General features: G+C 42.4%; 1 protein-coding gene across 14 annotated transcripts in view; it reads left to right on the forward strand.

The window, feature by feature from the left end:
* The window catches only part of L3mbtl3 (L3MBTL histone methyl-lysine binding protein 3), a 115,907-nt gene that overhangs the window by 49,123 nt on the left and 51,263 nt on the right, over positions 1-15,521 (forward strand). For all 14 annotated transcript variants that reach the window (XM_016005242.3, XM_006986708.4, XM_042262174.2 and 11 more), the window contains 2 exons: positions 1,110-1,201; positions 3,648-3,799. In XM_016005242.3, the coding sequence (XP_015860728.1) occupies positions 1,110-1,201; positions 3,648-3,799 (244 nt within the window). The remainder of the gene's footprint in view (positions 1-1,109; positions 1,202-3,647; positions 3,800-15,521) is intronic.

The raw sequence follows: 15,521 nt of genomic DNA on the forward strand, positions 1-15,521 counted from the left end.
GCTTTACACTGATTTATGCCCCTAGCTAAACTGAAGTGCTTTGCTTTTTACTCTTTTTTTTTTTTGAGACACGAAGCCTTGTCTCAAAATGAACTCTTCACCGTCTTTCCTGTCTTGTGAGTGTTGAGATAGGCACCCACAATCACACCCAGTAGAACCCCTTTATATTACAGTCTGCCAGGGTTTGTTTTTTTTTTTTTTAACCTGTTTTATAATTGTAAAAAACACCCCCCAGAAAAAAAACAAATATCACTTTCAGCTCATCCCCTATGTATTTAATATTTCTTCCTTTTTAGCTTTTTTGGAAGGTCAAAAATTCAAGCTATCAGTTGGATACTTTTGTCCTCTCTCCCTGCAATGTTGGGCATGGAGCTCAGGACCCCTGCACATGCTAGGCAAGAGCTTGACCACTGAACTAAGCTCCAGCCCCAAAGAGGTTATTTTATAATAGGCTAGCATCCGTGAGTTCTAACTAAAAGTTAAAGACAGTACGGCATTAGAGATGTATAAAAGCCCATCTAGGAATTCACTTCTCGTAAGGAGATGCTGACTGATGAATTGGCAATGTTAGACAAGGACTTTTCTCCTAGTGTTGTTTATCAAAACCCTTGATGAATGTGGGATTATCCACGCTCCCCCCCACCCCCAATTTTTCTTTTGAAGAACTAAAATGGGTTTTCCCCAACTTCCTATTTGTTCATATTAGTCTCTCAAAGTAAACGAGGTGAGGGAAACTGAGGAATGAGGACTGTGATAACTCCGGTTCACTAGTCCTACTTCTGAGGAATTGCTACCACGTGTTGATGGGAGTGGCTTGATAAGACAAAGCCAACCTGGTTCAAAATACATTTGCTTCCTTACTCCTTTTCTCTATGTCCATTACCATATCCGTTTAGAATTAAAAATAATAACAAAGTTTGTTGAAGGTAAACACAACCTGTATCTAAAAAATGCAGAGTTATCCATTGTGGATTAAATTGTATGTGTTGAAAAAAGGCATTTGGTTGCTTGATTTGAACATGTTCCAGCTACAGGCAGAGTAGGACTGGGAATTAGCTGGTAATGCTTGGTGCATTTCCTAAGTCTGTCCACATGTGCTTTCGCTCTAGGGTATAAAGAAGAAGAATTTAATTGGCAGTCCTACCTGAAGACGTGCAAAGCCCAGGCTGCTCCCAAGTCATTATTTGAAAATCAGAACATAGTAAGTGTATCCAAAGTACTTTTCCTTTCAGGAGGAGTGATTTTTTTTTTTTTTCCGTGTCTCATAGGATAAATCACAAGTGATAACAAGGAACTATAATAAATTTTATTGCCTTGGTAAGTGGAATTCACGTATCTTAATTAAACTTTGAAATGAGCTTAAATTCTTCATGAGTCAATATCTATTTTATAGCCATATTATGGTTGTCTTATTGAACGGTATGACAACATAATAGGAAATCCAGGTGTGACTTACAATTAAGATGCATAAAAATTATATCGCCTGGAAGATTGTACCGTTGCCATCATCTAACTAGGAGCGCTGTTCAGATGGGAGTCACACAGTGTGATGGATACAGCCCTGCTTGAGTTTGCAGGCAGGAGGTCGCCAGGGACTCCACTGTGCCTTCATTGAAGCTCATAGCTTTGTTGTTTGCTGTAGTTGTTGTAGCAAAAGCGAAGGCAGATGTGCAGGCAGGCATTGTCTGTTTTTTTGCTGTCTTTCCGCTTTTATTCGGGGTTCCTCCCATGGCCTATCTGAGAGAGACTTATGCGTTACACTCGTCCTTCCCCAAGATGTGATCTAATTAGAGCAGGGGCAAACAAAATGTCATCCTCATAGCTGACAAGGACTAGATGGGAGGACATACACGACCTTTCACTGCAGACAAATGAGTCTCTTGATTCTGAGCCCTGGAATGAAAGGTTTTCTTTTCTATCCCACCTTACCCCAGCAACACTAGAAAGCCCTGGAGCCACAGCAGACAGAGTAGAACACATGCCCACAGCCTGGCTCACTTAGGCTCATCCTTTAGGTAGCAGGGAGTAAGAGGTTAGAGACAGCAGCATCACTATCAGGGTTCCCTCCAAATGGAGAAAGTATCTGCAATGGGGGGGGAGGGGGACACATTCCATCCAGACCGTGGTATCAGGCAGCTGGTTTGAGGGTGCAAATCTAATGGAAGAAATGTTCTCTGATGAAATTGAACATCAACTAGGTTGAAATAAGAATGAAAGGGGAGAGAGAAAATATGGTCAGCCTATTTTATTATCTCTTAATTGGGCAGACAGCTTAATCACTGGAATGTAAATACTGCCTTGTCAGTGTACATTCTCTGACAAGACATTTCCCCGGAGGAAGGTCAGTTGGTTGGAAACTCAGCAGCAGCCTGCTGTCTCTGCCCCACGGCTGCTCCTCTGATGCTGACTTCCATCTCGGTGTGATGAACTAACTGCCTTGAACCATCACTACGTTCTGGGCATGGTTAGCATACAACCTAATCTTAGGCTGTCTGTTGGTATTTGAGAGGTAATTAAGTTTTCTATTTCTAGATTCTCTGCATCAGAATAGTCAGATATCTACGGTCATAAATGGTATATAATTTCAGGGTTCGAATAGATGGTAAGTTTTCTATAGGTTATTTGCACTCCTTCACTCACTCAGGACTTGCAGCAATTTCAGATAGTACTTGTTTACATTTTTGCCACCGTGGCCATATAATGTTTCTTTCACGTTAATCTTTTACTGAAAAATGAAAGGTAGCGTGCTTGCTTAAAGCATTAGAATCGTGCCTGTCTGCTTCAGTTTGAAATGAAGGGGTTTTATTGGAGGATAGAAATGACTTACATTGTTTCATAGTTACCATAATGAATATTCAAGCGTCCTATTCTGAGATTAGAATGTTTTCTCACAGAAGATTGTAAGGGTTGTTTACACATTGCTGTCACTCAGGCACTAGCTTAGTGAACTTCTAATGTTTTCATTGTAGATCCCAGAGGTCTGGTAATCTGTGCATTGCCTAAAAATACGTAATAGTCCTAATGACCCCGTGTATTAACAGCCACCTCCGCTGCTGCTGCTGCTGCTGCTGCTGCTACTGCTGCTGCTGCTACTGCTGCTGCTAATAAAAACTATTATCTGTAGTAGTAAGCCGCTGTTGTAATAGCTTGAGGCTTTTCGTATATGATGGTGACCTACTTTCTGTAGAGTACTGGAGAGATCTTCTCAGAGGTGGAAGCAAGTTTTTACTGACTTTGCATTTTTTTACCCAATTAAGTGTACCTTTTGTGTGAAATAATTTTCATTGTCCAATCTATAATCGAGGAAAAGAAGGCTAGACAATCAGGCCACGTGGTGAATAAAACTTGCCTGCCTAGTATTACTCCTCTGACTAAGGTATTAAAACACACAGAGAAAGTAATTATTTTAAACTCTGCCAGGTTGCCGATGTTACAGTTCTGAGGCTCAGACAGTTAATTGAATGTAACTGTAGAGCTGCGTTTTTATTGTTGCCAGCGCACAGCAACCCCACTGTGAGGCTGGCGTAGCATTTTATATTAGGTGACTACAGCTGTGGATGCCTGTCCTTGGAGCTGGGGTACAGGGTATGTTGATCTCACTGTTGTGAAGTGTGCTTATCTCTAATTAAATCTGCATGTTTCCATAGACAGCGATCCCATCGGGCTTTCGAGTGGGAATGAAGCTTGAGGCTGTGGACAAAAAGAACCCTTCCTTCATCTGTGTTGCCACGGTAACAGACATGGTGGACAATCGTTTCCTGGTCCATTTTGACAACTGGGATGAGAGCTATGACTATTGGTGAGACACTTTCCGTTAATGTGTGCTTTGAAAATGTAATGCTTATGCAGGGAAAGTGAGGACACAGTTCAAAATACGGAACAATGGGAAGTTTGTAGTTAAACACAAAAGCACTAACTATGTGTGGTGGCTGGCGTCATCTTGCTCTTGGGAGGTGAGGCAGGAGGATCAAAAGTTCAGGGTCATCCCCTGATACCTAGGGAGTTTTGAGACCAGCCAGGATCGTAGGAGACCCTGTCTTGAAAAAATAAAAATGATGGTGCTCAGTGGTTAATTGCATAGGTTGCTCTTCCAAATGACCTGGGCTGATTAACAGCACCCACATGGCAGGTCATAACCTGCTTTAACTCCAGTTCTAATGCCCTCTTCTGGCATCTGTGAGCACTGCACTCATGGTACACAGACATACATGCAGGCAAAATATCCATACACAGAAAAAGCAAAAGCAAGATTAAATCAAAGTTCTGCTCCACTTTTCCCTATTTCAGATTTTTAAGCTTTTGCTTGTCCCATGTGTTTCATCTAATTAACATCCTTTCAGCCAACTCAGGATTTGTGTTTCACTTGACTTCATAACATAGAATTGAAATTTGTGTCCCTGTATTCCCAACATAGACCTATGTGTGCCTGCATTCAGAGACTTACTTTCCTCTTCTTCTTGAGTGTCTTGTGTAAGATTTTAGAAATTTGATCATCTTTCTATATTTTTTTATACTTAGCTAATTGAACCACTCAGATAGCTGAATACAAATGATACCAATTAAAGAACATTATTTTTAATCCTTACATTTTTAGATATACTGTATCCAATAGTAAAAACACCATACTATGAAATTATACAATTATAACGGAGCATTTGACTTTTATATTCATGGATGGTGATGCCAGGAATTAAACCCAGGCTCTTGTGTATGCAAGGCAAGTCCTTTACCTCTGGGCTACAGCCCCAGCCTAACCCTAAATCACTTGATTTCACAGCTGATTACTAGAATTGGTTTTCATGGTGAAGAACATCTCTGGAGTGTTTCTGTCTTAAGAACATGTGAAATAAAAATATTTTAGAGCCGGGCAGTGGTGGCGCACGCCTTTAATCCCAGCACTCGGGAGGCAGAGCCAGGTGGATCTCTGTGAGTTCGAGGCCAGTCTGGGCTACCAAGTGAGTCCCAGGAAAGGCGCAAAGCTACACAGAGAAACCCTGTCTGGAAAAACCAAAAAAAAAAAAAATATATATATATATATATTAGAGACATCTCAGATGCAATATGACCATTATCAAGTGAATATTAACTTGTGTAAATATTTCATATTTTTTCTTTTTCAAAAATTTATTGCATATGTTCGTATTTACTAAGGGGAGTGCATATGGCGATCACAGGACAACAATTGGGAATTGGTTCTCTCCTTCCACCTTGTGAGTCCCAGGGGTTGAGCTCAGGTTGTCAGGGTTAGTGACAAGTGCCTTTACCCATTAGAGTCCACTGTTTAATATGTATATTCAGTAGACCTATCAATAATCCTCATACTGAACTTTTAGATATCAGTTTCACTTGAATTATTTAAGAAGGGGAATCATTGAATTTATGTGTTTTCTTGTGTGGGTATGTGTGTGTGTTTGCATTTGGAGGCTACAAGTTAAAGTCAGCGTCTTCCTCGGTTCCTTCATTTTGTTTTCTGAAGTGGAATCTTCCACTGAGCCTTAGAGCTTGCTGATTCAGTAGTCTAACTAGCCGTCTGGCCTGGGGGATTCCCTGTCTCCTGAGTGCTGGGATTACTGGCTGGCCGCCTGCCACGCCCACCTGGCTTTATGTCGGTGCTGGGGTTCCAATCTCTGGTCTTCATGTTTGTGTAACAAATGCTTTTTCCCAGGAGCCATCGCCCTAGCGCCCCTCCCCCCACAAAAGACTGCCTTACTTGCTCTTTTGTTCTCTGTAGACACAATGAATTAGTGTTTATTTGTGTGACCACCTAAGTGTCACCGTGATTTTGTTGTCGTCATTTTTCATTTATTTATTTTGTTTGTTTGCTTTTTGAGACAAGGTCACTTTGTGTATAGCCCTGGCTATCCTGAAACCTGCTCTGTAGACCAGGTTATTCTCAAACTCACGGAAATCATCCTGCCTCTGCCTCCAAGTGCTGGAATTAAAACCTTAGCCACCATGCCCAGCACATCACAGTGTTTTAAAGCCATAATTACTTCTTTGCTATGACATTGCCTCTGTACATGGATTTCTGGAATGAAGTAATGACCATGGGCAGCTCTGGTACAGGCACTTTCTCTGATGTCAGGTACCTTGGTGAATAAACAAAAAGGACTCTGGTTCCTTCTGAGAAAGAGTAAAGTGAAAATCTGATCTCTTATTACTGGTTTGGCACTTTTCAAAGCATAGATGAATGTCCTTAATTTTAGACTGGAATTGTCCTTTGAGGATGATTTATATCTCTATTGACATGAAATCATGTTAATTGTCAGAAAAAGAAAGTGTGCCCCCTTCCCTGGTGTGTAGCTAAGCCACATTAAAAATTGCTTAAGTCCTCTGGAATTTCTCCAGTTCTCTAGTCTTTGAATTTTGAATTTTTTTTCATAAATGACTTTGGTGTGTAATTGAGGTTACAGATTTCCTTTCCTTTTTCAATTCAAAGTAGTTTTGAAATGAGAGTGTTTACCCCCCTCTGAATAGGATATGGATACTCTATTCCATCTTACACAGAGGGAATGGAGAGCATGCATCTGTCTATCTTCATCGAGATATTACATGTTTAGTTGTAATAAAGTATTTCTTCATTCTAAAGAAGAACATGATGAAAATTTCTGTAGAACTACATAAAACGAAAGGAAAATAGTATATGCTAGAAATAAACTAGCTTTACCCCCGGGGATTCTTAATGATTGTTAGACTTAGAAATAACCTTAAAAATCACAGAATATTGTAACTAGAAACTATTTTAAAGACGCAGGAAGGAAAGTGAGGACCGTTACAGGGATCCCACCAGAGATAACCACTCAGATACATCTTAGGGCCAATTGAAAGTCTTTATTCCAGTCGGCTGGGAGTACACTCAGGGACCCAAGTGTAGCACTGAGCGTTTGGGGTAAGGGGTTTTTAAAGGCCAAAGCTCCTTTCTGGTACCTTGCTCCACAGCTGCAGGGGAGTTTTTGTACAAGCAAGCAGTTTAACAGAAGCTAAGATAAGTGGTTAGCTGGAGGAGGAGGCTTACACAAGTAGGCAGTTTAACAGGCTAAGACAAGTTAGCTGGGGCATCTTGACTGTGGGTCCATAGCATAAAGTTGGGTAATTTTCCATGGACTTCTCCGTCAAGGAGATCAAATTCTAGTTAAAACTGAAATGCCTCAGCAAGAATACAAGATGGAAGAAACTCTGCATTGTCTTGCCCTGTGACAGTGACCTTGGGAGTCCTGTACCCTACCTACCGCCTACTGTACACACAGCCTCTTTCCCTCTTACCTTCCTGCTGTCTGATACTGGGCTTCAGGGACAGAACCTATAATGAGAACAGTCACCTCTTCTTTCCCCTTAGGTGCTGGGAAATATTCTTCCTTGTAAGAAATGGTATTTTCTGGTGACCTTGTCTTTGGGGATTCTGGACAGCATGACAGCAAGACTTTGCATGTTCAGCACAAAGCCCTGGGTGACTAGAACTGCGGCTTCAGCCACTTTGATTTCATTTTAGTGTGGCATCTCAATGAGTAAGGGCAGAAGTCAGCAAGGAATAGATCTATGGAGCAGGAAGCATCAAATTAGTGATTTATAAGAAACCTCCCAGTCTTTCCCCAGTTGTTCCTAAGTAAACTGCAAACTTTTTTTAAACGGTAGATCTCTTTTATATTTATGAATTGAGAATAATAATGACTTTGTTTCTCCCTAATGTAATATTGATGTATTTGTAACCTGGGTCTTAGAGTGATATCAAAGGTGATGGTCTTTTATTACTGAGTTTAGTTGGAGGTGCACTGGGTATCGATGTTGACAGGAAGAGATGGAGTGAATGAGACTCAGATGGTCTTCAGCTTCAGCCCTGGGGGCAAGTGTTCTTAGGGTAGGAGTGAAACATGCCCCCAGTCGTTGGTGGTTAGTGTTTAATTAGTAGAACCAGCTGCTGCTGCCTTCTATGGCATGTGGAGTAAAGGACTGACTCAACCTCACTGGAGGGGCCACAGGGAAAGATGTCTCAGAAGACTTGAGGTTAGAGTTACACCATGAAATAAGGCCTGGGCGCATGTAAGATGGAGAATCACTGACCAAGGAAAGAATGCCTGTGTTCGGCCCCGGGGCTAGGGTGTGTAGAAGTTGGCAACCTGCTTATTAAGTAGATTACTTGCCTCAAGCGCTAGTTGCCCTTGCAAAGAGGTCAGCAAATGCCTCCTCATCACATGCTGCAAGGATTCAAAGAAGAGTGTGAGGGGCAGAAACCGGTTTGCAAATGGCTGTAAGGGACCCTCAGTAGAAAAACTGTGCCAAAGGGGAGTGATGAGGTCATCTTCTGAGGTGAGGGTCCTGCACCTAGAGTGTTTGGAGTATGGTTTCTTGGCTGGAGGAAGGCTGAAACCACTGTGAGGGGGAAAGTGAAAGTATCTGAGACTCGATTATTGGTCACACTAATCACATCTCTCTCAGCCCGGAGAAAAAGAAGAAACAAAAGTTTGATCTCAGAGTGACTAAATGGCATCCTTTTGATCTTTGCCAACTTAACTGTGATATCAAGAGACTCTCAGCAAAAAGCACATTAATTAATATGAATTAGGGATGCAAGAGAGAACGAGGTGATTCAGCTGGATGAAAATTGTAGTTTATTAGCGAAACAGAGAGTTCACATATGATGGGTGACTGGGCAGTCAGGTCCTGGATAGCAAATAGGCAACCGTGTTGTGGGATGAGGCATTGGAAGAGGTTGGCGGTGTATCTTACAAATCTGCAACCATTGTTGCTTGAAAGAGACTTCAGTGTTTATCTTACATAAGCTCCTGGAAATATTCTGCCTTAGCTCTCTGCCTAGCCTTGCATATGTACATGATTTTATGTAGTTTTTGACTGTGACACGATGGTACTTATTTGTAATCTCATGGGAGGTGGAGGTGGAGGCAAGAGGATTAGGGGATGAAAGCCATCCTTAACTTCACAGCAAGTTCAAGGCTAGACTCAAAATCACTGCCAACAAAACAGATCTCTTTCTTTCCAACCTTGGGGGCTGAGGTACTCACTTAGCCTGTCTGTATTTCTATAACATGACCTTCATATCTTGCTCACTTTGTCATTAAATCAAAAATAATGAGGTTTTGTGTGTGTGTGTGTGTGAATTGTTTTCTTTGTTTCTGAGTGTTTCAGAATGGACTAGTCTTGATCTGAATGGATCATAGCAGACTTTGTGTTTTCATTTTCACTTAAAGAGTTTTGCAATGTATTTCGGACATGACATCCATAAAAACACAAGTGATGGAAATAGAGAGGTACAGTGAAAAGTGATTTGCTGTTAGTTCCTTATTATTCCTTTTGGTACATTTCTGCCTTTGAACACTAGATGGGACTAAGATGTGGCAAAAGAAATGAGATTGGAGCCTTCCAACTTCTGAGGGAAGTGTTGTTTGCTACAGACAGTATAAGAAAAATAGGTCAGAGGAGGCTATTCTTACTTTCTCTATTGAGACAGTGACTTTCTCTTAAATGGTGAGTTTAATCAATCTATAGTTATGAATAAGGCCTTATGTAATATTCAGGCAGTACATAATATGCTGTAGATTTCCTTAATTATAATTTATAGAGGAATCAAGTATAATCAAAAATTAGTGATATTTATTGTTATTGCTTTGAAATAACCACTGTTGATCTGGTAGGCACTTTATAGTTATATTTGATTGACAGAGGAAATAATTAAATGAGTGTGTATTTATTATTTTTTCATTTTGTATGAAGCTATTTATAAATACTTCCTTTTTTGCCTACAAAGTATTTTTATTGTAAATAGAAAAATATAAATTGCTAAAACATAGCAATCTATTTAGTATAATATAACACAACAATATTTTAGAAATAGAGAATAGTTATTTCATGTATTGAAATATTGTATACTACCCCATAAATATGTACAATATTTTGCTTTGTGCGTTAGTTATATAATTTAATGTAAACTTAAAAGAAAATTGTTTCAGTACTCTTTTTAAAATGAGATTGGCTGAGAGAGAAAAAAAATGTTGTTCCAGAAGGAAGATGTAAGTTCCGGTTATGTGACGTGATTTTGCTAAGCTTCTGTCTGGATACATGGCAATTGATACTTTGTAACTTAGCTTTGACTTTAAAACTTTTGCATCTAGAGTACTAATCTGAGAAAAGCAGGCTTCGGAGGTTTCTAAAATGCGGAGTTCAGAGGAGGGGAATATAGCATGTTCCTTATTCTAAAGAGACCAACAGGCCTTTTTGTAGCACATGGGCAGCAGACCAGTCCATACAAGCTGCTGGAATAGAAATACTTCCTTAAAGGGAATACACCATCAGTAAAAATCCATAACCAAAATGATGAAGAAGAGCGGAGGCTATCCAAATAACCCTATTTATGTAATTCTAACAGTCCATCCTAAGGAGCTGTATGTTAAAGAGTCTTTTATGAAAGTAGACCAACTTGACATTTTTATGTGCATGTGTGTCTTTGTGTCATGTGCACGCAAGCTCCCTGATGGCAGAAGCAGGCATCAGGTCCCCTGGAACTGGAGTTCTAGATGGTTGTGAGCTACCATATGGATTCTGGGAATCGAACCCAGGTCCTCTGGATGAGCCCCAGTGCTCTTAACTGCTGAGCCACCTCTCCAGCCTGAAGTTAAAAGTATTTTCTCCTGAAGTAAAAAGCAGATTTCAATAGTGGTTTTGTCTTCTCAGCGTGTTCCTGTTGAACACTGTGCCCTCGAGGAGCATGGCTTGGGAGGTGGTGACTATGCTTATCTCAATCACTTTGAATAGTTCTTAGAATGTTCTTTGGCTTTTACTATTTACTAGTTTTTCTTACCCACCAGGAACCCCAGTCATTGTTACTTCCTGGTGTTCTACCTTCTAGTTTCCCATGGAGAAGGCTGGGTTGAGATTCCAGCCTCTCTCAGTACAGACACAACAGATCTGGGTAGAAAGGGAGACTGGACTCTGGCCCCTAGTTATCTCTAGACCACTATTTCCCAAGCTGCGTTTTGCAGAGCAGTCATGTTCCACGTTTACCTGATAAAAATACGATCTCATAACTAATCACCTCCAGGAAACGCTGCTTTAAGATTATTCAAAGCTGGCTTCTTTATAGTATAACTTTACAGTCTTATTATTATTTTGGTTTTTCAACACAGGGTTTCTCTTGTGTAGCTTTGTGCCTTTCCTGGAACTCACTTGGTAGCCCAGGCTGGCCTTGAACTCACAGAGATCCGCCTGCCTCTGCCTCCCGAGTGCTGGGACTAAAGGCGTGCACCACCACCGCCCGGCCTTAACTTTACAGTCTTTTGATAGGCTGTGTACTGACATTCTCGGAAGTGGAGTTTCTTGTGCTGTTTTGAAGTATCTTGACATGTGACGTATATTTGAACTCCAGTGTCAGGTCTGGTCCAGTGTCTGTCTGTCTCTCTCATCTCTGTCTGTCTTGGTCCCTCTCTCTCTCTCTCTCTCTCTCTCTCTCTCTCTCTCTCTCTCTCTCTCTCTCTCTCGTGTGTGTGTGTGTGTGTGTGTGTGTGTGTGTGTGTGTGTGTGTAGGTTTCAGAAACTTGTTATCTTTGAGAGCACAGAGGGGGAAAGGTTCTAACCACTTTTTAAAGAACGATGCTGTGGTGTGCCGATGGGCTTCTTGGCATTCTGTAATATTTTCTGTAGCTGCTCCCCTGTAAAACAGTCTCTATATTCTTCCTGTATACTTGCCTGGCATCCTAGTGCAGGTCGGGTGCCCTTCCTGCCTACCATGTCTGTGCTAGAGACAGGGACACCCCATGCTGACTGGTGTGACCTTCCTTCCGCTTGTGGATGCTAACACCAGCTGGGCCCCCAGTCCTTGCCTCTCTCTCCTTGTCCTACTCCTCCAGTCTACATTTCCTTCTGGCTCTCTCCTCTCTCAGACTTCTTACACTCTAACTCTGCCCCCTCTCCAAACAGATGTTTCCTTTCTTATTTAACTGAGAAAAACCAGTGAGAAGAGACGCCTTCCTCCCACACCTGCCTTGGCTCACCTTCCGGATCTCCGCCTGGCTGACCAGCTCAGCTGCTCCCTGCCCCCCCCCCCCCCCCCCCCCGCCCGCCTCCTTGACCTCTCCTGGGCACCAGGATATCACCCTCTCTGATGAATCCTTCCTACCGGTGCACACATGAGGGAAGAGAAGTTCGTTTTAAAACCCGATGTAGCCTTAGCATATAGAATGCCCCGTCACGGGGTTTGTTCAGCAGCCATTTCCTTTTTAACTAATGTATACTTCTTGCCTTGTTTAGAACAAAACAAAAACCCAACTTTTATTTTCAAGTAATCTGAAACTAGAAAATAGAAAATCCCCATATATACCCTGTTAGGTTTCAAACCTGGGACAAATGGCTGAGGTGCCTATTTAACATATCAAAGCAGGTGCTGGCCTCCAGGTTCTCCCTGAATTCCTCAGTCCCTTACCGGGCACTCATGGCTGGCGGGCCCCTCCCCCTCCCCTAAATGTCTCCAGCCCAGGGGCTGGGCTGTCCTTCCCACAGATGCTCTCCCCATATAATCCAGCCATTTGGGTTACCTCTCCTCTTTGGGGCCTCCTGGCGGCTGCACCTGGTTCCCCTCTTTCTCCTCCCCCTCCCCCTCCCCTCACGTGGCTCAGGGTCATGCCCACTCTGGACTCTCCCAGATGTCCCTGCCTCTGGCTGTGCTCTCCCACATATCTATAATAAACTTTCTCCTCCACCATACCTAGGAGCAGTCATGTCCTTCCTTCTTAATTTCTGTTTTTCATTCATCTGGTCCTGAAACCTGGGACCAGTCATGTCCTTTCCTTTTTTATTTCTTTTTTTTTTCATTCATACCCCACCCCGTGTCTTTCAATTTTCCAACTTCAGCAATGAAACAAATCTTCACTTTTGCTCTCTGATGCCTCGCTTCGCTGCCTCCATTTGTAACTGAGCGTCTTAAATCTGCTGTCACTGTCTCCATCCCCTCCTCTCCGCTCTCTCTGAACCCTGTTTGTTCTCGCTTTTGGGCTGTGCTCTTGCCACTGATCCTAGAGACCTTTCTGCTGACAGGTCCCATGACCAGCCCTTGCTTCTCCCTTGATCTGTAGCACCATTGCATCCAGCTGATTGCTTCTGTTACTTCACTTTCTAGTCATCTGACATGGGCTTCGCCCCCTTCTCTCTCTCTGGATTATCTCAGGTCTGCTCCTGGATTAAGTATCATCCCAGTTGCTGATAACTCCAAAATGGATACTAGCCAGCGCCCCCATCTTCTTTCTGTGTGAACGTTAGACTTTCATGTCCGTGATTTATTTGACATTCTTTCTTGTTTGTCTAACACGTATTTGCTAACCATGCCGACAGCAGGAGCTTTCATTCACCACTTGGGATGTCCGAACTATTGCTAACAGCCATTCCTAGCCCTGGAAGTGGCTGCTACATTCTTGTTGCCTATGCCCAGAACCTTGTAGTGTCCCGACTTCCTCTCGACCACATCCTATATTCAATGTACTGACAAATGCTCTTAGTTCTATGTCTAGACTGTTCATCTAATCCCGATCACTGTTTTCACTGCCTCCTCTGTGGTCCAGGCCCCTGTGATCCATTTGTGTCCCCTTGTAACTGGCTCCTGCTTCCAGGAAGGATTACTGTTTGCATAATAGTTAAAATTCTCACTTTGAAACACAGATCAGACTAAGATACTCCTCTGCCTAACACCCTCCACAATGTTTTACGTCAGTCTTGATTAAAATCCCCCACTTCGTTATGTAATGAGTGGCCTTCCATTCCGACATCATTTTGTATTTCCTGTTTCCTTCAGTCTGTCCTACCCTGTCTGTGATACAGCATTGTGAGGATCCCCACATCAGAACCTTTGGACTTGTCTCTTCCCAGGATAGTTTCCTCTCTATGTTTGAGTGGCTCACTTCTCTCTTTCAATACATCCTTCAAGTATTTGCCCAAATACTGCCTCATGAGAGGCTAGACTCGACTCCACAGAGGAGCTCCTTTGGAGTCTCCATGTATTCCTTTACTTCACGTGTCTGCTCTCCTCTGTGCCAGCCATGGCTCATAAATTTAGGCCTGTGGTGGCTGCAACGGTACTGAACATGTGCAAGCTTAAAATAATAGATTCTCCCATAACACTTCTGTAATATTTACATCATATTAGCTATTGTAAGTAATCCTAGAGTGATGCACATATAGAAGATCCAAATGTCACACCATTTTATATAAGGTTCTTGAACACCTCTGAATTGTTATCTTCAGGAATCCTGGGCTTTTATTTCTACAGTTCCTTTCTCCAAGGCTGTAAGTGCCATGGAAACAAGGACTTACACTTAATGTACGGTGGCCCTTTCCTCAGGGTCGGTCCAGTGCCTGGCACATCAAGTTTGGACATATTGTTCTCACTTGATACTTAAAAGAATGAGAGAGCAGATAAATGGGTGAGATACATTGCATGCTGAGGTAGGGAATGCATAGAACGAGTGGGGTGAGGAGCAAGGAATCCAAAGCACCAGCGTTGTGTGCTGATAGGAAAAATATGTGCTTAATTATAGTGAAGAGGATGGGCCAGAGAAAGCAACAAAGGGAAGAAGCGCCTCGTTTTATTCTCTGGAATCTGCGATTTTAAGGAGTAACTGAAATAGCATGCTGTTACCATTTCTGCATTTGTTTGTTTGCAGTGGACCTTCTGTTAGTCTATGGTATCTAGAAGCATTCCACACTCCCGTTATAGGATAAGGCCATTTATACTCATTGTGCGTGCGTGCGTGCGTGCGTGCGTGCGTGCGTGTGTGTGTGTGTGTGTGTGTGTGTGTGTGTGTGTGTTTTATTTATTTTAATTTGTAGGAAGCCTCTGCAGCCATAGATTCTTGCATGGAGTTCTAAACTTCTTTAGCACTAGTCAACCTTTCCTGTTCTATTACCCCTCCTCCCTCTGCCCTGCCCCCTCCCTCTGCCCTGCCCCCTCCCTCTGCCCTGCCCCCTCCCTCTGCCCTGCCCCCTCCCTCCCTCCTAACCTTATGACCCACCTTCCTCTTCACACCACACGTGTTCTGTCCTCCAACACTGCCTTTCCCACGGCCCCTTATGAGTTTCCTGAGTTTTGTAGGTACTGTAGCATGCTGGTTTTTTGATAGTGATCTTGCCCATGAGCCTTAGACATGCTAAAATAATTTTAGTTTTCCTTTTACATGGTTTATTTTCTCCCATGATGCTTCTAAAGGATGCTCTCTTGGTACTTTTCCTGCTTGAAGTTTTAGATTTTTTTTTTTTTTTTTTTTTTTGGTTTTTCGAGACAGGGTTTCTCTGCGTAGCTTTGCGCCTTTCCTGGAGCTCACTTGGTAGCCCAGGCTGGCCTCGAACTCACGGAGATCCGCCTGGCTCTGCCTCCCGAGTGCTGGGATTAAAGGCGTGTGCCACCACCGCCCGGCTGAAGTTTTAGATTTTAACAACATTTTTTTTTTCGTGAAAAATAAAACTATAGTGTCAAATCCACATGATATTTATCTAGCAAAAATACACTATATGTGTGAAAACTTCATACA

Source organism: Peromyscus maniculatus, chromosome 16 (genome assembly GCF_049852395.1).
Source record: "Peromyscus maniculatus bairdii isolate BWxNUB_F1_BW_parent chromosome 16, HU_Pman_BW_mat_3.1, whole genome shotgun sequence".
In the NCBI taxonomy this organism is placed as follows: domain Eukaryota; kingdom Metazoa; phylum Chordata; class Mammalia; order Rodentia; family Cricetidae; genus Peromyscus; species Peromyscus maniculatus.